General features: G+C 40.9%; 2 protein-coding genes across 3 annotated transcripts; one reads left to right on the top strand and one right to left on the bottom strand.

Annotated features, from left to right (window-relative positions):
* Positions 1 to 1125: 1125 nt before the first annotated feature.
* Positions 1126 to 6914, bottom strand: SMIM27 (small integral membrane protein 27). The gene is made up of 2 exons (XM_040360363.1): positions 6650 to 6914; positions 1126 to 1448 (listed from the first exon to the last, which is right to left on the bottom strand). Exons 1-2 carry the CDS (start codon positions 6692 to 6694, stop codon positions 1341 to 1343), a joined length of 153 nt encoding a protein of 50 aa, XP_040216297.1. The 5' UTR covers positions 6695 to 6914; the 3' UTR covers positions 1126 to 1340.
* A 49-nt stretch (positions 6915 to 6963) lies between these two features.
* On the top strand, positions 6964 to 13263 carry TOPORS (TOP1 binding arginine/serine rich protein, E3 ubiquitin ligase). Of its 2 annotated transcripts, XM_040360351.1 has the most exons (3): positions 6964 to 7191; positions 10117 to 13005; positions 13048 to 13263. In XM_040360351.1, the coding sequence occupies exons 1-3, from the start codon at positions 7132 to 7134 to the stop codon at positions 13159 to 13161; spliced, it is 3063 nt and encodes a 1020-aa protein (XP_040216285.1). In that variant the 5' UTR covers positions 6964 to 7131; the 3' UTR covers positions 13162 to 13263. The 2 variants fall into 2 exon arrangements, with proteins under 2 accessions (XP_040216285.1, XP_040216275.1); XM_040360341.1 differs by having other exon boundaries at positions 6965 to 7191; positions 10117 to 13263.
* Positions 13264 to 21104: the final 7841 nt, after the last annotated feature.

The following is a 21104-nucleotide window of genomic DNA, read 5'->3' as shown; positions in this document are numbered from 1 at the left end:
AGCATTGTCCTGCATGAAAATCATGTTTTTCTTGAAGGATGCAGACTTCTTCCTGTACCACTGCTTGAAGAAGGTGTCTTCCAGAAACTGGCAGTAGGACTGGGAGTTGAGCTTGACTCCATCCTCAACCCGAAAAGGCCCCACAAGCTCATCTTTGATAATACCAGCCCAAACCAGTACTCCACCACCACCTTGCTGGCGTCTGAGTCGGACTGGAGCTCTCTGCCCTTTACCAATCCATCCACGGGCCCATCCATCTGGCCCATCAAGACTCACTCTCATTTCATCAGTCCATAAAACCTTAGAAAAATCAGTCTTGATATATTTCTTGGCCCAGTCTTGAGGTTTCAGCTTGTGTGTCTTGTTCAGTGGTGGTCGTCTTTCAGCCTTTCTTACTTTGGCCATGTCTCTGAGTATTGCACACCTTGTGCTTTTGGGCACTCCAGTGATGTTGCAGCTCTGAAATATGGCCAAACTGGTGGCAAGTGGCATCTTGGCAGCTGCACGCTTGACTTTTCTCAGTTCATGGGCAGTTATTATGCGCCTTGGTTTTTCCACACGCTTCTTGCGACCCTGTTGACTATTTTGAATGAAACGCTTGATTGTTCGATGATCACGCTTCAGAAGCTTTGCAATTTTAAGAGTGCTGCATCCCTCTGCAAGATATCTCACTATTTTTGACTTTTCTGAGCCTGTCAAGTCCTTCTCTTGACCCATTTTGCCAAAGGAAAGGAAGTTGACTAATACTTATGCACACCTGATATAGGGTGTTGATGTCATTAGACCACACCCCTTCTCATTACAGAGATGCACATCACCTAATATGCTTAATTGGTAGTAGGCTTTCGAGCCTATACAGCTTGGAGTAAGACAACATGCATAAAGAGGATGATGTGGTCAAAATACTAATTTGCCTAATAATTCTACACTCCCTGTATATATATATATATATATATATATATATATATATATATATATATATATAAATAATGTTGGATGTGTTACTTTAACAAAAATGTCTCATACATTCTTAGTACAGGCCTGTCCATATCAGAGTTGAACAAGATGTAAAAACGGTCACATCTCCTGAAATATCCGTTTCAATGAAGATACACAACGGAGAAGTTCTGTATCAAAGAGGACTAGGCCAGTCACATTTTTTATTACAAAAAAAGTCCAAGACACGAAATTGGTGGTGCCATGTTATAGTTTTGGAATGTTCATTTTTTTCTGTAAAATATTTTCCATGGTTGTGGCATCACCCCATGTCAGGTGGTGGCATGGGTTATCACTCATCTGCAGCAAAGTGATGACAGCAGGCGCCCAATCTTCTAGCAGTGTTAGCTTAAGATTTGTTTGGGGTATTTGGCCTGCAACTGCCATAAAGCCGAAAGTCTTGCAGCATATAGCACAAAACCCCAGGAAATGATCACAATGCAAAAGAGAACCTAGGAAAAAAGGAAATATTTTAGATCTTTTATAAAAATGCATACATTTTCTGTCTTAAACTGTTACTAAACCCACAACGGTAAAATCTGTCTGTATATGCAGCATGGCATGCTTGTTATACTCACTGTGGAACTTAAGGGGTTAATCCTCTGCATTGTGTAAAAAGGCTGTTTTATCCTGTATGCACAGATCCTTCCCTCTCTGCACTGTGTATCTGGGGAAAGCCAACCTGCACATGCTCAGTTGTGTCTTTTATGCTGGAGAGAAGTTTCTTGTTCTCAGAGATAGCCAGGTCACATGATATTTACATCACACATGTGGGCGTGTGTATATAGGCTACAGTGAAAATCTCCGCCTTCCTGAACTCTCAGCACGGAAGAAACTGCAGTTTATCACTGACCGTGGTATACAGATCAGCCAAAAAGGTAGACAGAGGCAATATTTTAATGTAAAAATAAGATTTATAAGCTGTGGGGCAGGATGAACTATTTTCATATTACTGAGTTTAGTAACACTACAAGTTGTTCATTTTTTTAAACCCAACTCAAACCCAAGTTTTTAGTTTTGGATGGAATGCAGCAGAGATAGAACTCATCTGGTTTTCGGTGCAGTCTATACCCCATTGGAAAATGTTCCATTACTTCCTATTTGGACAGGGGTTAGTGGGAAATTTCTACAACAAAACTTTTTTTCCCCCATTAAAACTGGGGAAGGGTTGGAACCTCAGTCAGGTTATTACTGTCATTCTGTCCCAGTAACAACTATCCCATTTATTTTCTGCCCAGTTGTCATAGGGATAGGAAATGTGGAATCTGCTCAGCAGGGTCACATGAAAAAATAAATAAATTATAAATGCACAAGTTCTGTACTAGTGCTTGACCATATTAGTGCACATCCATATTTACAGTCAGGTCCATAAATATTGGGACATCGACACAATTCTAATCTTTTTGGCTCTATACACCAACACAATGGATTTTAAATTAAACAAACAAGATGTGCTTTAGCTGCAGATTTTCAGCTTTAATTTGAGGGAATTTCCAAATCAGGTGAATGGTGAAGGAATTACAACAGTTTGTATATGTGCCTCCCACTTTTTAAGGGACCAAAAGTAATGGGACAATTGGCTGCTCAGCTGTTCCATGGCCAGGTGTGTGTTATTCCCTCATTATCCCATTTACAAGGAGAAGATAAATGGTCCAGAATTTCAAGTGTGCCATTTGCATTTGGAATCTGTTGCTGTCAACTCTCAATATGAGATACAAAGAGCAGTCACTATCAGTGAAGCAAGCCATCATTAGGCTGAAAAAAACAAAACAACCCCATTAGAGAGATAGCAAAAACATTAGGTGTGGCCAAATCAACTGTTTGGAACATCCTTAAAAAGAAAGAACGCACCGGTGAGCTCAGTAACACCAAAAGAGCCGGAAGACCACGGAAAACAACTGTGGTGGATGACCGAAGAATTCTTTCCCTGGTGAAGAAAACACCCTTCACAACAGTTGGCCAGATCAAAAACACTCTCCAGGAGGTAGGTGTATGTGTGTCAAAGTCAACAATCAAGAGAAGACTTCACCAAAGTGAATAAAGAGGGTTCACCACAAGATGTAAACCATTGGTGAGCATCAAAAACAGGAAGGCCAGATTAGAGTTTGCCAAACAACATCTAAAAAAGCCTTCACAGTTCTGGAAGAACATCCTATGGACAGATGAGACCAAGATCAACTTGTACCAGAGTGATGGGAAAAGAAGAGTATGGAGAAGGAAATAAACTTTTTATGATCCAAAGCATACCACCTCATCAGTGAAGCATGGTGGTGGTAGTGTAATGGCGTGCGCATGTATGGTTGCCAATGGAACTGGTTCTCTTGTATTTATTGATGATGAGACTGCTGACAAAAGCAGCATGATGAATTCTGAAGTGTTTCAGACAATATTATCTGCTCATATTCAGCCTAATGCTTCAGAACTCATTGGACGGCGCTTCACAGTGCAGATGGACAATGACTCGAAGCATACTGCTTTAAGGGAAAGAAGTGGAATGCTATGCAATGGCCAAGTTAATCACCTGACCTGAATCCGAATGAGCATGCATTTCACTTGCTGAAGACAAAACTAAAGGGAAAATGCCCCATGAACAAGCAGGAACTGAAGACAGTTGCAGTAGAAGCCTGGCAGAGCATCACCAGGGATGAAACCCAGCGTCTGGTGATGTCTATGCGTTCCAGACTTCAGGCTGTAATTGACTGCAAAGGATTTGCAACCAAGTATTAAAAAGTGAAAGTTTGATTTATGATTGTTAATCTGTCCCATTACTTTTGGTCCCTTAAAAAGTGTGAGGCACATATACAAACTGTTGTAATTCCTACACCGTTCACCTGATTTGGATGTAAATACCCTCAAATTAAAGCTGAAAGTCTGCAGTTAAAGCACATCATGTTTGTTTCATTTAAAATCCATTGTGTTGGTGTATAGAGCCAAAAAGATTAGAATTGTGTCGATGTCCCAATATTTATGGACCTGACTGTACAGTACAGAACGTTCAAATTCTCTTTAAAATAATATCTTATGTGTTGTTTCTATTCATAACCTTCCACCATGTGTGCCCTTGTTATTTAATTCACTCTGTGTTTTTACCACCACCAGATGTACTCTCCTCTGGACCTACTGACCATATCATGTTTGGTCAAAATATGCTTTTGTCCCTTTTAAGGGAACCAAGGACAGCATTTCAAAGTATAACCGATCTTACCATTCCAATTCTCCTGGTTCTCTCCTCATTCACTCCCCCGCTCAGCAACAAAAAAAACCTTTCACACTTGTGTGACTTTTCCTGCAACTTTGGACATCAGAGTTGCATGACAAGTTGTACCCCATGATTCCCAATAATAGTCCCTGTACTACTTTGGCCCGACTTTGATGAGAGTTGCGGTCCATAGACCTCAAGTTTACACAGGCATTCCATGAAATTGCGTCAAATACGCACAATTTTCAAGTCGTGGCAGTGTGAAAGGGGCCTAAGATAGTGCTTATCCTTTTAAAATGTTATTAGTTATCCAAACGTAACTTTTTACAATACCATATAACAGGTGCAATATTGCACCAAATATATCCAGCCTTATTATGAAATATGGTGATCGTGTGTATTATCCCACACAACTGTGTGTTACTTCACTTCTGCCTTCCTTAAGCATCGTGACATCATCCACGCTCTGACCCTACGCATTTTCTCACAGGACACGTGACTTCATTATGGGGAATGTTCACTAATATGGTCAAGCACTAGCACATTTATATAGGTAATGACTAAGCGCTAACATTTACGCAAAACGCGTCTACCTCTTTGTCCCCTGCTCCATCTGGCAACCACTTGTCATACGAAGCTTCAATAAAAGGATTTTTGGAAGTGTAGCCATCCGGAATTATTTCTTCACATTTATATAGTATATCTTTCGACTTGTATGAAAGTTGTACTTGGTGCATGGCTGCTGTTGACATTATATATATATATATATATATATATATATATATATATATATATATATATATATATATATATATATACACAGCCTTTGGAATACAGAGTAAAAATAAATAATTCACATCAGTAAACGGTTTTAAATTGGCATACAAATATATATTTATAATGTTTTTATTTTTTTGGGCAATAACATGATGTGGGCAGATTTCTGCTAGTCACAGGCTGTCACGTCCCTCCAGCCTGTGTCTAATGCCCTGTACACACGATCGGTTCATCCGATGAAAACGGTCTGATGGATATTTTTATCAGATGTCCGATGAAGCTGACTTTTATCAGTCTTGCCTACACACCATCAGTTAAAAATCCGATCGTGTCAGAACGAGGTGACGTAAAACACAACAACGTGCTGAGAAAAATGAAGTTCAATGCTTCCAAGCATGCGTCGACTTGATTCTGAGCATGCGTTGATTTTTAACCGATGGATTTCCCCACAGACAATCGTTTTTTTCTATCGTTTTTTTAACCATCAGATAATTTTAAAACAGGTTCTACGTTTTTTCACTGATGGGAAAAAAAAAAAACGATGGGGCCCACACACGATCGGTTCGTCTGATGAAAATGGCCGTTTTCATCAGACAAACCGAATTAGAATAAGAGGGAGGTGAGGCCTCCATTAATCCTTATGTAATATCCTGCCACCATTGCGTTTAGCTGGTTAGTGGACATGGAGGAGGAGGGAGGGAGTGGGCTGCTATTTACCACTGTGTGCACGCCCAGAGGTGTGACTCCATAGCAGGGATAGGCAAAGTGTGGCACTGCAGCTGTTGTGGAACTACATTTCCCATGAGGCATTGCAAGGTTGGCAGTTACAATTACTCCCAGAGGTATGATGGGATTGGCAGTTTGGCAGTTACAATTGTAGTTCTGCAACAGCTGGAGTGCCACAGGTTGCCTACCCCTGCTCTATAGTCATATGGTCACATGGGCTGCTCAGATGTGATAGGGAGGAAATGCTCAGCATAAAAACTCACTGAAATCTGAGCATGTGCAGAGTTGCCACCACAGCTATAATAACCCTAGCTGAATTGGGGACATTGACAGAAGGTGGAGAAAGAGAGCAGCGGGATCAACTAGTTTTTTTTTTTGCAGAATACAGAAAAATAATCTCATAGTGACTGAATGAGTATGAACAGCATGGAATACATCATTTATCGATTGTTTTTTATGATGTGGGTTTAGTGATAATTTAGTGATCAAAAACGCATGGAAAGTAGGTTACATGGTTTCCCATGGCATAGTTCACACCAGTGCGTGCAGATCCAGATAAAAAAAAAGTAAAACATGCTGCATTTTTCCTGCACTGGAACGCAGTAAAACACATCAAAAACACACTGGACACAGTAGTGGGGGAAAAAATGGGAACGAAAAAGGGAAACAGCATCTAGAAACGTATACAAAACGCACTGGAAAGCGCCAAAACCGCGCATGCAGAAACACATCAGGAACGGATCTGGAGTGCGTTTTGGTGGTGTGAAAGAGCCGTGAGATCTACACAGACTATAGTGTATGGTCACTAAATGATGTCAGATGTAAGCTGTGTCTGTCTATATACATCCACATGGTCTTCTATATAACCTGTGATTGATGAATGCCAGCATGAGAAGGAAGAGATAATAGGATCTGATCCTATTATTATTAATAAGTCTCCCCAGATCTTACCAAGGATAGGAGTCTCCCCTGAGCTCTTCGGCTGAGGATCATCATATCTGCACACAGTGCCTTCCCTTCTCCTCCTGTGTTGATGTCTGGCGCTGTATAGCAACGCACGTTAAGGTCAAAGGTCCCCGGGGAGAAGAGTGGCCATCTTTATTCCTGGCAGATCAGAGCACCCTGCTAAGATAAACATTATTTCACGTGCACAGATCTATAGTGCATCTAATATACTATAAAACAATGGACAACGATCACCCCCTGCTCATCGCCGAATAGTTAGAAACACAGCCTGTGTGCATTTCCACCTCCTCGCCTGCAGGGGGCAGCCATCGCTGTGTCTAGTCCTCCAGGGCAGCGTTTGGCGCTCTTCTCTATGGCAGGTTCCCGGCGCCCCGGTCTTCCTGGTAGGGCGGAGAACGGAGGTTGCTTGTGTAATAGGCTGGGAAGGTAATGAGAGTTGGTGGTGTTGGGGACACTCAACGGTCACCATGAGGGAGAAGAAAGGAAGACGGCGGAAACCAGGAAGGAAAGAGGAGCCGGGGACAATGGTTAGTCCGGATATATATGGTTATAAGCGCTACCCCTCCATTATTTACATTGTCCCTTTATAGTGCTGACTGGCGCTGTCACTATGACTTAGCAGAAGCTGTGTGTGGAGGGAGCTCCATAGTCCTCACCCTACTTGTCCCACTCATTTCATGACTGGAGACTGGGCTGGAAGGTACTGTGTGTATATATATATATATATATATATATATATATATATATATATATATATATATATATATATATATACCCACCCATACTGTCTTTATACTGTCTATGTGTGTGTTCCCATACTGTCTATGTGTGTGTGTGTTCCCATACTGTCTATGTGTTCCCATACTGGATACGTGTGTTTCCATATTGTCTATATACTGTTTGTGTTCCCATACTGTCTGTATACTATGTGTGTGTGTTCCCCATACTGACTATATACTGATTATATATATATATATATATATATATATATATATATATATATAATTGTGTGTGTTCCCCATATACTGTATACGTGTGTTCCCCATACTGTCTGTATACGTGTGTTCCCATATAAGCGTTTATTGATTGGTTTGCGCCTACAAAATAAGGGATAGATTCATGACATTTATTTTTTAGTAATGGTAATGATCTGCGATTTTTGTCAGGACTGCGATATTGCGGCGGACAGATCGGACACTTTTGACACTATTTTGGGACCATTCACATTTATACAGTGAACAGTGCTAAAGTATGCTTTGATTACTGTATAAATGTGACTGGCAGGGAAGGGGTTAACACTAGGGGGCGATCAAGAGGTTAATGTGTACCCTAGTGAGTGATTCTTACTGTGGGGAAGGTAACTGACTAGGGGAGATGACCGATCTTTGTCCCTATGTACAAGGGACACACCATCGGTCTCCTCTCCCTGACAGGACGTGGATCTCTGTGTTTACATACAGAGATCCTCGTCCCTGGCTTTGTGACGAGCAATCGCAGTTTGCCCGGCGGCCATTGCGGCCGCCGGGCACTCGCATCGGGTCCCTAGTGATGCGGCAGGCGCACGCTCCACACTGCGGAAATCCTATGACGGCTGTCATATGACTATTGGCCAGGCAGGAAATGATTAAAGGCACCAGTTTAAAAAAAACAAAGTATTCAAAAATGAAGATCTTGACGTTTTGAATTTTTTGAAGTGCAGAGGAGGGGCTTGGGGTCTTATAGACCCCCGGTCTCTCAATAAAGAGTGCCTATTAGAGCCGGTTCACACTGGGGCGACTCAGCCGCCTGACAAGTCGCGTCCCATTCTCAAGTCGCTCCGACTTAGAAAAAGGTTCTTGTACGACTTCAGGGGCGGCTTGCATTGACTTCTATACAGAAGTAATTTTGCAAGTCGCCTCTGAAGTAGTCTTCAGGACGCCTTGCCGAGTCGCCCCCAAAGTCGTGCCGCCCCGGTGTGAACCCGGCTCTACTGTCACAAGGGATGTTTACATTCTGTGTGACAGCAATAACAGCGATAAAAAAACATAAAAAAGGTAAAATAAAAAATATAAATGTACAAAATATCGGCAGGAGAGGTGGCTGAAATACCGGTATCGTATTGGCACCAAAAAAACAATATCTGTCGATCACTAGTCTGTGTATACGTGTGTTTCCCATACTGTCTGTGTATACGTGTGTTCCCATACTGTGTCTGTATACTGGATACGTGTGTTCCCATTAGAGGTCGACCGATATATCGGTTGGCCGATATTTGGCGTTTTTAAATTAATCGGCATCGGCCGATTTGTGTTTTAAAAATGCCGATTTAAACTTTAGCACCGCGACTTGCAAAAAGCTTCTGTAATAGAAGTCAATGCAAGTTGCCTGAAGCTTCCCGTAGAAGACCTTCTCTCTCTCCTGGGCAGCCTGCCAAGTTTTAGAAAAGATATACAATGTTGCTACTTATCAATTAACTGAACTTTTCTGCTAGAAAATTACTTGGAACCCCCAAACATTATATATTTTTTTTTTAGCAGAGACCCTAGGAAATAAAATAGCGATTGCTGCAATATTTAATGTTACACGGTATTTGCGCAGCGGTCTTTCAAACACATTTTTTTGGGAAAAAAATATACTTTAACAAAAAAAAATAAACAGTAAAGTTAGCCCATATTTTTTTTTTCATCCAAAAGTTTCATTACCTGTTTATGTGTAAAATATAATATAATATTTTATATATATATATATATATATATATATATATATATATATATATATATATATATATATATATATATATATTACACAAAAACAGGTAATGAAAACTTTTGGACGAAAAAATAAAAATATGGGCCAACTTTACTGTTTAGCCCAAAAGCGCCTGAAAAATCGGCTTAACATATCGGCCCAAAAAAATCGGCATCATAAATCGGCTATCGGCCAGAGAAAAACCCATATCGGTCGACCTCTAGTTCCCATACTGTGTCTGTATACTGGATACGTGTGTTCCCATACTGTGTCTGTATACTGGATACGTGTGTTCCCATACTGTGTCTGTATACTGGATACGTGTGTTCCCATACTGTGTCTGTATACTGGATACGTGTGTTCCCATACTGTGTCTGTATACTGGATACGTGTGTTCCCATACTGTGTCTGTATACTGGATACGTGTGTTCCCATACGGTCTGTGTATACGTGTGTTCCCATACTGTGTCTCTATGTCTGTCCTAATCCTACAAAATACTTGACTTTATGCAAGTGTAAGAATTGATGCTGGTTTAAAGCCAAAGTGTAGTCGCACAAAATATTGATTTGATTTGCATTTTGTGAAAATATAAATTTTTGGAAGCATTCATACTTTACAGCATTTCTCCACACCTGTCTAAATCTTTTTCTAGGTGCTGTAAGTAGGGTCTTTAGTAAATAAAACTACAATTTTCATGTTCTTATACATATTCTTTCTTTTGCAGATGGAGTCAACATCAACAGATGACTTCATAGTAGCAGGCAGCTCTAAGGCTGCTTCCAAGAAATCGCACAATAAAGGATCCCCAACAGATGTTTCTCCGGACTCAAAATGTCCCATATGTTTGGACCGCTTTGAAAACATATCGCACTTAGACAGATGCCTCCATAGGTTTTGCTTTAAATGTATAAAGGAATGGTCAAAAAACAAAGCAGAATGTCCTCTATGCAAGCAGCCATTTCATTCTATATTTCATAGTGTGCGAGCTGAAGATGATTTCAAAGAATTTGTTTTGCGTCCCACTTTAAATGGCTCTCTTGCCAGTCCAGATGGGCAGAGATTTCGCTATCGTACTACAATGACCGGGGATAGTAACTTGCCCATGCGAACGAGATCTTCTGCACACAGAACATTTACACCTCCAGACAATGGTGTTCTGTTTGAGGGATATACAACTAGACAATCTCATCAAAGGGGCAGCAATATTCAACAGATGATGAGAAGGCTAGCTTCCAGACGACAAGCAAGTGCAGAGGGAAGAACAATGAGACAAATTCAAGAGCAGGAGCTCATAAACTTCAGGAGAGCACTTTACCGATCTGGAATACGCGTCAGGAATATTCAGGATGGAGGACGCTACCGTGATATATCTGCTGAATTCTTCCGCAGAAATCCTGCTTGCCTTCATCGGCTTATACCCTGGCTTAAGCGGGAATTGACAGTGTTATTTGGCACTCATGGTTCCCTTGTTAACATTGTGCAGCACATCATTATGAGCAATGTTACTCGATTTGACATGGAAAGTCAAGCCTTCTTAGAGGATTTGCAGCCTTTCCTGCTTCACCGTACAGAACACTTTCTTCATGAGTTCATTAATTTTGCACGCTGCCCTTATAATATCGATGCATATGACCAGCATGCCAACTATGATTGTCCTGCACCTTCATATGAAGAAGGTAGTGCATCAGAATCCTCTGTAATTACCATATCCCCAGATGTAGTTGATACAAGAGATCCTGATGTGACTTCCTCTTCTGTTGAAGTTGGTCAAGCTCTCTGGGATGATGAAACGCCCGGACCTTCCTACTCTACGGTGGAGCAGTTAACTACTTTAGATAGCTCAGATGAGGAACCTTCAAGTAGTAGACTGGAGTCTGCCAATATAAATAAAGAAGCTACTGATGATATTCAGAGCCAGAGCATTCCTTCTGATGACTGCATTATAGTGGGTTTTGTTAAACCACTTGCAGAAAGAACCCCAGAATTAGTTCAGCTCTCTTCTGATTCTGAACTTTCCCTTTGTGAAGTGAAGATTGAACAAACTAAAAAGACCCAAGAAAAACCTTTTACTTTATATGACAGCAGTGAGTCGCATAGATCTTCCATTTCTTCATCTCGATCAAGTGATAAGCCATCACGCAAAATGAAACAAAAGCAGAAGACACCCAGTGACAAATCTCATTCAAAAAAGAAGAAAGAAAAAAGATCAACAGATATATCTTCTAAAAAATTGTTTGAATCCACAAAAGACAAAAAACATGGTTTCATTGAAGGCACATCAAAGTGGCGGGAACGTTCTTTGAGCTCTGATTGTTATTCTCGTTCTTCTCGCAATAAGGCTTATGACAGTCACAAAAAGTGGCACAGTAAGGATAAAGAAAGAACTAAATCTCGAGAAAAGAAGCATAAAAGCGGGAGAGAAAAGAGGCGATCACGTAGTAGAGATAGAAGTTCATCTTGGAGGAGTAGAACTGTTTCTTTGTCAAGTGAAAGTTCCAGAGAGCTAAATAGATCCAGCTCTAGAAATAGAAAGCATAGCAGAGGGAGGTCGCAAAGTCGTGACATTGACAATACAGACAACTATCGCAGTACTTATCACTGGGAGTATACATACTATAGCAGAAACCGTAATGGAGAAGAATTGCAAAAGTCCTATAAAAAACATTCCCGTGGTAGAGGCCATTACTCGAGATATTCTGACAGTCCTGATTACCATTTACAGGCCTTTTCTCAAAAGAAAGAGCCAAGGAAGCGCAGAGGAACTATTGCTGATAAGCATCATCATCAATCAAGAAGCCGATCAAACAGCAGTCGTGCTACTATAACTAGTGCACAACAAACCCAGTCTGACAAACCCAGTGGTAAGAGGAAATATAAAACCCGACATTTGGAGCCACAGAACAAAAATAACAACAATGGTGAGACAGAAGTTGCCAATGGAAAAGAGGCTCATACACAGACAGCCTTAAGAGACTTTGAGGATAGTTTGTTGGATAAATCTTCAAATGAACACAAGCCTAAATGGAAGAAAAGGACAAGGAGCCCCAGTGTGGAGATTGTGTATGAAGGAAAAAGCACACCAGATGTCAAACAACATAAAAAGAAAAAGAAGAAACACAAGAAGAAACGCAAACATGAAAAGAGTTCTCCAGTTGTCATCAGAATTGACAGTGATAGTGACACTCCAGAGAAACTCGATGTGCCGAGCAGTAATGATGTTGATACACTGCCTGGTAAAAGTAACAGCATGGAGTCTAATATAGATCTGATCAATGACTCGCCAAGTACCTCAGCACCTGTTCACACCATAGACGGAGATTGTGGGGAAGCCGCAAGCCCTTTTTCCAAAGCTTGCAATCTGACATCAGTTAATGACTATCTTGATGCTGCCTCAGAGATACTTGATGGATTATATTTTGATGACAGTTTGGATGGAGAAACTCTTCTGCAAGCACCCAGTCCACCTAAAACACCTCTTCTTGATGAAACTGTAGTGACTGAGCTTCCCACATCTGATTTCAAAGTGTCACAGGACAGAGAAAATTCTACTACACCCCCTATAACATCCTCACAAGAAACTCTTGCTGGGAAGTCACAAGAAGTATTTCCTGAGACTGTCTGTGAACATTTGCAAAATATGCCTTCAATTTCACCACCTCTAATGGCCTCTGAAGAAAGTACGGCAGATAACTTGCAAGATACATTTGCTGAGAATATCTGTGAACATTTGGAAGATATAGTAGAACACCTTTCTCCAACAATTTTATGATCATTTTTTTCTTATGTAAAATCAATGTTCTTTTTAACTTAAAGTTCAACTTTCATTTTACCATTTAATACAATATGAAGATCATAAAAACAAACGGCCCTTTTTATGTGTTTTGTCTTTCTAATTGAGCCATGCATGTCTGTTTCCATTTCGTTGTATTCATAGGGAAATTGGTTACCACTTTTGTCTGAAAGTATACCTGAAGGCAAAAGCTCCTCTTCCGCCCCCCCCCCTGTATGTGTTTCTGGGAGATTCATCCTCTCTAATTGTCCTATTTACCATTGTCATTGAAAGTAAAAGAAAATCCCAAATTGTGGGTTGTCCCCTGAATAGTAATATTGGGGAAATCTTCCAGTAGGAACACCAGTTCTGGTAATCTGAGGGTCCCCAAGAAATTCCCTTTTAAATTGCAGGGATTGCCTCTTCCCTGTTTGCCTATGGGACAGGAAGTGAAGGGAAATCGCCCCAATAGGACACAGATGGCAAAAGAAAAATCTGACTGGTTCTAACCCTCCCTTACTCTATCCAAAATGAAACAAAAACATTTGCCTATAGTACTACTTGAGTATTCAAGTTTCAATAACTAAATAAAAAAAATAATATACAATATATATGCTCACAGACATGCAATGCCTTTCAAGGCACAGTGAAAACCAATAGCAATGATTGCAGAAACCTTTCAGGATCCTGGAAGTTTTCTGCATAACCCACAAAATTACTAAAGCACTCAAAGAGAGTAATGTTTGTTGAGTAGAACTTAAAGCTCTTAATTCATTTAAAGAACAGGGGGCCAGATTCACATAGAACTGCGGCGGCGTAACGTATCGTAGAAAATCCCAAATTGATACGTTACACCGCCGCAAGTTTTCATCGCAAGTGCCTGATTCACCAAGCACTTGCATGAAAACTTACGCCGGCGTAAGCCCGCCTAATTCAAAGGGGCGTGTGCCATTTAAATTAGGCGCGCTCCCGCGCCGGACCTACTGCGCATGCTCCGCTTTGAAATTCCCGCCGTGCTTTGCGCGAAGTGACGTAATTTTTCCGAACGGCGACGTGCGTAGCGTACTTTCGTATTCCCGGACGTCTTGCGCAAGAAATTATTTATTTTTTAAATTTCAACGTTGGAACGACGGCCATACTTTAAACAGCCCATACGTGGGCTGTGTAAAGTTAGGGCAGGTAAAACGACGACTAAAATTGCGACGGGAAACTAGACTAGCAACGACATACCGACATGTCTATTGAATCAAGTGCATAGGGCTTTGAGGGGCGTTTTTAATGCCTTTCAAATGCCTCTCAACTGTTTGTTCTCAACCACTTTAATACAGGGTATTTTCACCCCTTCCTGCCCAGACCAATTTTTACTTTTCAGCGCTGTCGCACTTTGAATAACATATGCGTGGTCGTGCGACGTGGCTCCCAAACAAAATTTAAATCCCTTTTTTTTTTTTTTCACAAATACAGCTTTCTTTTGGTGGTATTTGATCACCTCTGCGTTTTTTTTTTTTTTTTTTTTTTTTTGCGCTATAAACAAAAGGACAATTTTTTATAAATAAATATATTAACTATTTTTTTCCTCAGATTAGGTTGATATGTATTCTACATATATTTGGTAAAAAAAAAATCGCAATAAACGTATATTGATTGGTTTGCTCAAAAGTCATAGCGTCTACAAAATAGGGGATATATTTATTGCATTCTTCTTTTTTTTTTTTCATTGCGACAGTGACATTGCAACGGACATATCAGACACTTTTGACACATTTTTGGGACCATTCACATTTATACAGCGATTAGTGCTATAAAACTGCACTGATTACTGTGTAAATGTGACTGACAGGGAAGGGGTTAACACTAGGGGGCGCTGAAGGGGTTAAATATCCTCCCTAGGGAGTGATTCTAACTGTAGTGGGAGGGGACTCACAAGGGGAGGAGATCGATGTGTGTTCCTCTGTACTGGGAACACACATCGGTCTCCTCACCTCTGACCGGACGTGGATCTGTGTGTTTACACACACAGACCCACGGTTCTGCTGTAATCGCGAGGTTCCCGGCGGAAATCGCGGCTGCCGCACACCGATGCTTAGCCGGCCGGGAAGCCCAGGACGTCATATGATGTCCACCCAGGATGGAAAATCCTATCTGTGGACGTCATTTGACTATGGGCAGCTAGGTAAGTGGTTAAGCCAGTGTGAACTCAGCCTTACAGCCAGGCAACTGTAGAAATATATAAGCAACTGGCAGCGACTAGGTCCCATCCCACTATATTGCATTATTAGGGCTTTTTCATTCCTCATAATAAAGAGTAGCTCCACTTTTGTTAAGAAAAATAAAACCATCCCCTTTGGGTGATTTATGTACATTGCAGTTTTTTTTTGTTCATACTTCTCCTATGGATCACAGCAGTACAGTTTGTTCTGCACTCCTGTGATCCGTTTCAGCTGAGAGTGGGCTGATGTTATTCCTGAGCCTAGAATTCCAAAAATTATTTTTGCTTCTGCCCTAGACCGGAAGTGACGCCATGACGCTGCTCAGGTCCTCCAATCGGAGATAATTTAACCTCTTGTTGCCTCTGTGCTCAGCTAGCCATACCGTCTGATCGTTTCTTGGGCACGCTGGTGAAAACGATAGTCCTGGAAAGCACCAGCGGGGAGGGGAGAGGGGCGAATGTGGGGATGTCCCCTCCCACTGTTTCAGAAAGCGATCCAGTGGCTAAGAAAGCCAGCCGCTGGCTGAAAAAAACAATATTGTGGTTATGGTTGATGGCTTCAGCCATAACCCGGTAAACCACTTGCAAGCTCCATTGTGTATATATGTATTGCAGTCGACAAGTGGTTAAAGCGGCTGCAGATTGAGAAGGAAAGGCTATTTTTAATAACATTTAAATGAAATATGGCTCGTTCAGCAATTGTATACGCTATATTATTATTTTTTATTTTCAGTTTTTTCCCACAAAATTGGAGTCACCCTTTAAAAAGCATTACAACATTTTTAAAGAAAACGGATTTGTAATGAATTGGGTATACCTAATGAAGATGCTTTGGGTCTTGGTACCTCCTTTTTATTTTCTTGTCCTGTACGGTTAGCTGGTTTTCTAAGGAGAACCGGAATAAACCAATGTTTAACCAATCAATATCCTCCAAAGCTGTGTGCGGTATTGTGGGTTTAACATTTTTTGGGGCGGTATTGCCTGACTTTCTATTTAATTTGTCTTTTTAATAACTTTTTCATTGTGGTCTCTTTTTATGTTGATGTTTTTTTTATTATTTTCACCTAAAATGCCCACACACAACTCCTTGACTCTAAAATAGCTTTGCCTTAAATGCAAACTGAAGATTTTTTATTGTATATATATATATATATATATATATATATATATATATATATATATATATAATTTTTAGTGCTTTTTGCAGATTTGCACTACAGTTTATTTAACGTGGTTTCCTATGGAACACGTTCTGTAGTGGAAATATGCAAAAAGCACTACAAATGTATAGGTGTGATTCAGGCCTTGGTAAATCTCCCTCATTCTGGGCAAATCTAAAAACATTAAAAAAAACTATTCTGGGTATTTATCACTTACATCCAACACTCAGCTAACTTAAAATTGCTCTCCTGAAGACTTGCTCCATATGCTGTGGATAATCAGTGTAATTTGATATGCTGCCATTTTGAGCCACAAAACCTAAAGCCCCTTTCACACTGAGGAGTTTTTCAGGCGGTTTAGCGCTAAAAATGGCGCCTAAATACTGTCTGAAAAACTCCTGCCCTGCAGTCTCAGTGTGAAAGCCCGCGTGCTTTCAGACTGAGGCGGTGCACTAGCAGGACCGCTCCAAAAGTCCTGCTAGCTGCATCTTTGGAGCGGTGTGTATACCGCTCCTTCCCATTGAAAACAATGGGACACCGCAGCTATACCCCCGGCAATGCGCCTCTGCAGGCGGTATTAACCCTTTTTCGGCCGCAAGCGGCCGAATACCGAGGCAATTCCAACGATATATTGCCGCTGTACCGTCAGCGCACCTCCCGCCCCAGTGTGAAAGGGGCCTAAAGAGCTGAAGAAACCCAAAGTAGGAACATGTCCCCTTCTCTATCTGCTAGATTATGCAAACCTTTATGGATTTTCAGACTAGCAGCAGGCTTTAGAAGTCGTAGGCTTCATCTACACCCTGCCTACATTGCCTGTGGGAAAACGTGGAAAAATTGCACAGCAAGAAAAACCTGGTAAATGGTCAAAAATGTAAATAAAATTGACCAAAGCTATGATAGTTGCCCTTTCAAATCAGAAGGCTTTTACATGCCCTTGAAAACTAGTATTCCCTTATGTCCCAGTGAATAAATATGACATTTGCAATAAATGGTTTATATGCAGCCTACAATTCTGGAGCCATTTATTTTTACCTCTCTTGTCAGGCTTGCCAACCCTTGCTTCTGGATTTTATAGATTAGGGCTTGGAGAGTACCAAGGCAGTGTGAGCATGCCCAGGTGGGGCCAAATATTTCACAAAACCAAATACCCCCTATACTTCACATTGTGCTGAGCTGTTCTTTCCTCACTCTAATATGCATGCCTTGGAGCTTTTGTACATGGCATTTTCAACTCTGTTGCCTCTGTGCACTTGCACAGAGAAGTTGGAAATGTATCTTTCTTGAAGAAAAAAAGGTTAACTAGACAGCTGTTAAAAAAAAAAAAAAAGTTTAGAAAAAAAAGCGTATACTTCTTTTTTTTTTTTTTATAGAGAATTAAAGTGTATGTTAAAGCGGTGGTTCACCCTCAGTAACAACATTCTACCATGTCATTCAGCATAGTAGCGCGAGCTACAGTATGCCTTTATTTTATTTTTTTGCCCCGTACTCACTGTTTAATCCTACAGTGAAGATTCAGACTCCCCGCTGGAAATGGGCGTTCCTATCCAGAGGGAAGTTGATTGACGGCCGGCTATGGCACATCACGCTCCCCGAAGATAGCCGGAGTAGGTCTCGGCTCTTCCCGGCGCTATACGCCACTGCGCACAGACATCGGAGCTGACTGCGCAGGCGCCGTGAAGGGCAAACACCTATTTCGGCTATTTCCGTGAAGCGTGACGTGCCATAGCCAGCCGTCAATCACGAGCCCTTTGCATAGGAACGCCCATTCCCCTGAAACGTTACAACCCGATTAAACAGTGAGTACGGCGCTAAAAAAATATATAAAGGCATACTGTAGCTCAAGCTACTATGCTGAATGACATGCTAGAAAAAAAAAAATAATAATTTAGGGAGAACCCCCGCTTTAACATATTTGCTCCCTTTTTTTTTTCTATTAGAAATATGGTTGAAACTTGAAAGTGTTTCGTTATGTTAGTTTAATAAGTGAAAACATTTTTTTTTGCTCCTGCCAGAAATCCAGTAATATCCAGTGGACTCTGCACTATTATCTCAAACAATGTTACTAAAGTAACTATGCTGCTCCTCCATAGATACAGTGAGTGAATGTAGCCACCCTAGAACAGAAAGTTTTACTAGCGAGACCATCAGGGAAAAAGCCTGGGAAAAAAAACAAATGTTAAGTCACCACATTTTGTAAATTGGTAGGATTGGTAAATTGCAATATATCACATTTTTGTACTGTGGTTTTGGTACACTTTAATGTGCATTGAACCTATAGGGGCAGATCCTCGTAGAATTGCATGGGCGCAGCATATGGGAGATACGCTACGCCCGCTATGACTTACTTTTTGAAGCTTCGAATCCACAAAGAATTTGCGCCGTAAGTTACGGCGGCGTAGTCTATCTCTCGCGGCGTAATAGCGCGCAATTCTAATGCGGCGAGTAGGGGGCGTGTTTCATTTAAATGAAGCGCGTCCCCGCACCGAACGAACTGCACATGCGCCGTCCCTAAATTTCCTGCCGTGCATTGCGCTAAATGACGTCGCAAGGACGTCATTGCTTTTGACGTGGACGTAAATTACGTTCAGCCCCATTCACGAACGACTTACGCAAACAGAATTTTTTTTTGAAATTATACGCGGGAACGACGGCCATACTTAACATTGCCAAAATATATAAAATAAGTGCAGCGCAAAACTCAGATAAATATGATACTGGTATGCTAAACAACCAGTAACATTATAATGTGAATATAAAATGAACTTCAAGATAACAGTCAAAAGTCCATAAGTGTCAGAAAATAAGTGAAGTAAACAAAATAAATCTCCACCGCGTGATAATCCACCAAATTTAAAGTGATCCCTCCACCATTAGAGATGGCTACTCTCACCTTCATGTATGGACCACTGAATTAACAAATGGTCAGTAAGGCAGATCAAATAGGCAGGTCAATGAACAGGAACCAGGCTGGTGTATCAGATCCTCATTAGACAACCAAACCGCATAGGACAGGTGCATGAAAAGAGATAATCACAGACTAAGTGCTCACTGTTGCAATGTGTAGATTTATTCTTGAGAAAAGCAAAAGTCAGGCTACTCACATTTGGCCAGACAAAAAACGGCATGAAGTACAATCATTAGATATGGACAGCAGATGAGCGACGTGATGTGCAGGCTCCTAAACCCCCGGACGCGTTGCGTTATGTGAACTTCCTCAGCGGGGAACTTAACATTGCGTACGCCACCAAATAGCAGCTTTATCTATACGCTGAAAAAAGCCGACTAGAGACGACGTAAAGGAATGCGCCGGCCGCTCGTACGTTCGTGGATCGTTGGAAATAGCTAATTTGCATACTCAACGCGGAAAACGACAGGAACGCCACCCAGCGGACGCCGAAGAATTGCATCTTAGATCCGAAGGCGTACGAAGACGTACGCCTGTCGGATCTAACCCAGATGCCGTCGAATCTTGTTTTGAGGATTCAAAACAAAGATACGACGCGGGAAATTTGAAAGTACGCCGGCGTATCAGTAGATACGCCGGCGTACTCTCTCTGTGGATCTGCCCCACAGTGTTTATGTACTTAACAGACAACATACTAGGTAATCTGCATCTCTGACGTCCATTCAGGTTAGGACTTTCTTTCTTTCTTTTTTTGGTCCTGACTAACAGTTTGACATGAGAATAAGTTCACTGGTGTGATTCACCATGGCTTTTTTACAGAATTTGTATATTGGGTGTTACAGTCCCAGTTTTTTATTTTATTTATGTATTACATTTCTATTGTTAATGCAAATATGTACATTTACTTGATTTGTCCTCCCCTGCTTTTCTTATTTTTTTTAAATTATATATATATATACCTATATACTCAGGGCTTGGGAGTCACAAAACATGCTTCCTAGGACTGTCAAAATGCTATTTAACATGTGAACTTTTTGGAATATAATGTATGTGAATAGAAGACAATAGGGCTGTTTAATGCTTTATTGCTGAACATATACGGAACATGTTCAGTATTTGCCTCTTTATAGGTTTATGCAGTAGAATATTATTTTTTCTTAATTTGTTTTTATTTTTAATTCAATCCTAAAACTTTAAAAAACATTGGCTTACATTTCGTGACCTGTAAATATTTATGTTCACAATCCTTCCAATGTGTATATATGGTGATAAATATATCTGTCTTTAGACTTGTATGGTGGTTATTTTGTTTCCTATTGATCTTGCACGCATTTCAATTACATGCCTAAATTTATTCTGCACTGCAAGGGTTAAATGCTTGTTAAAAGAAAAGTTCACTTTTTGAATATGTTACATGTTCCACCTGTTTAAGGAGGAACATGTAACATGTTCCAGCATCTACAACTCTTCCCCTGCTGCCCCGACAGTGGGCCAGGGATCTTTTCCCCACACCTGCAGTCACTATTTGAAAACCCAATGCTGCCGTGTGGGCGGGGCCCTATGCGGCCATAATTCATTCACAGCTTCTTGAGAATGAATGCCTGCAAGAATCATCATCCATTGCAGCTGGCGGCTTGTAGCTTTCAGTGAGCTGTGAGGGCGCTGGTTG

This window comes from Rana temporaria, chromosome 1 (genome assembly GCF_905171775.1).
Source record: "Rana temporaria chromosome 1, aRanTem1.1, whole genome shotgun sequence".
In the NCBI taxonomy this organism is placed as follows: domain Eukaryota; kingdom Metazoa; phylum Chordata; class Amphibia; order Anura; family Ranidae; genus Rana; species Rana temporaria.
Note: the sequence above shows the minus strand (reverse complement) of the source record. Positions and strands in the feature narration are given on the sequence as shown.

Bases quoted from the DNA above. Each gene is read 5' to 3' on its own strand.
- SMIM27 (XM_040360363.1), bottom strand. From the start codon at position 6,694: ATGATGATCCTCAGCCGAAGAGCTCAGGGGAGACTCCTATCCTTG. The intron at 1,449-6,649 runs GTAAGATCTGGG...CTTTTTTCCTAG, and splicing joins AGGGGAGACTCCTATCCTTG to GTTCTCTTTTGCATTGTGAT.
- TOPORS (XM_040360341.1), top strand. From the start codon at position 7,132: ATGAGGGAGAAGAAAGGAAGACGGCGGAAACCAGGAAGGAAAGAGGAG. The intron at 7,192-10,116 runs GTTAGTCCGGAT...TTTCTTTTGCAG, and splicing joins AAGAGGAGCCGGGGACAATG to ATGGAGTCAACATCAACAGA.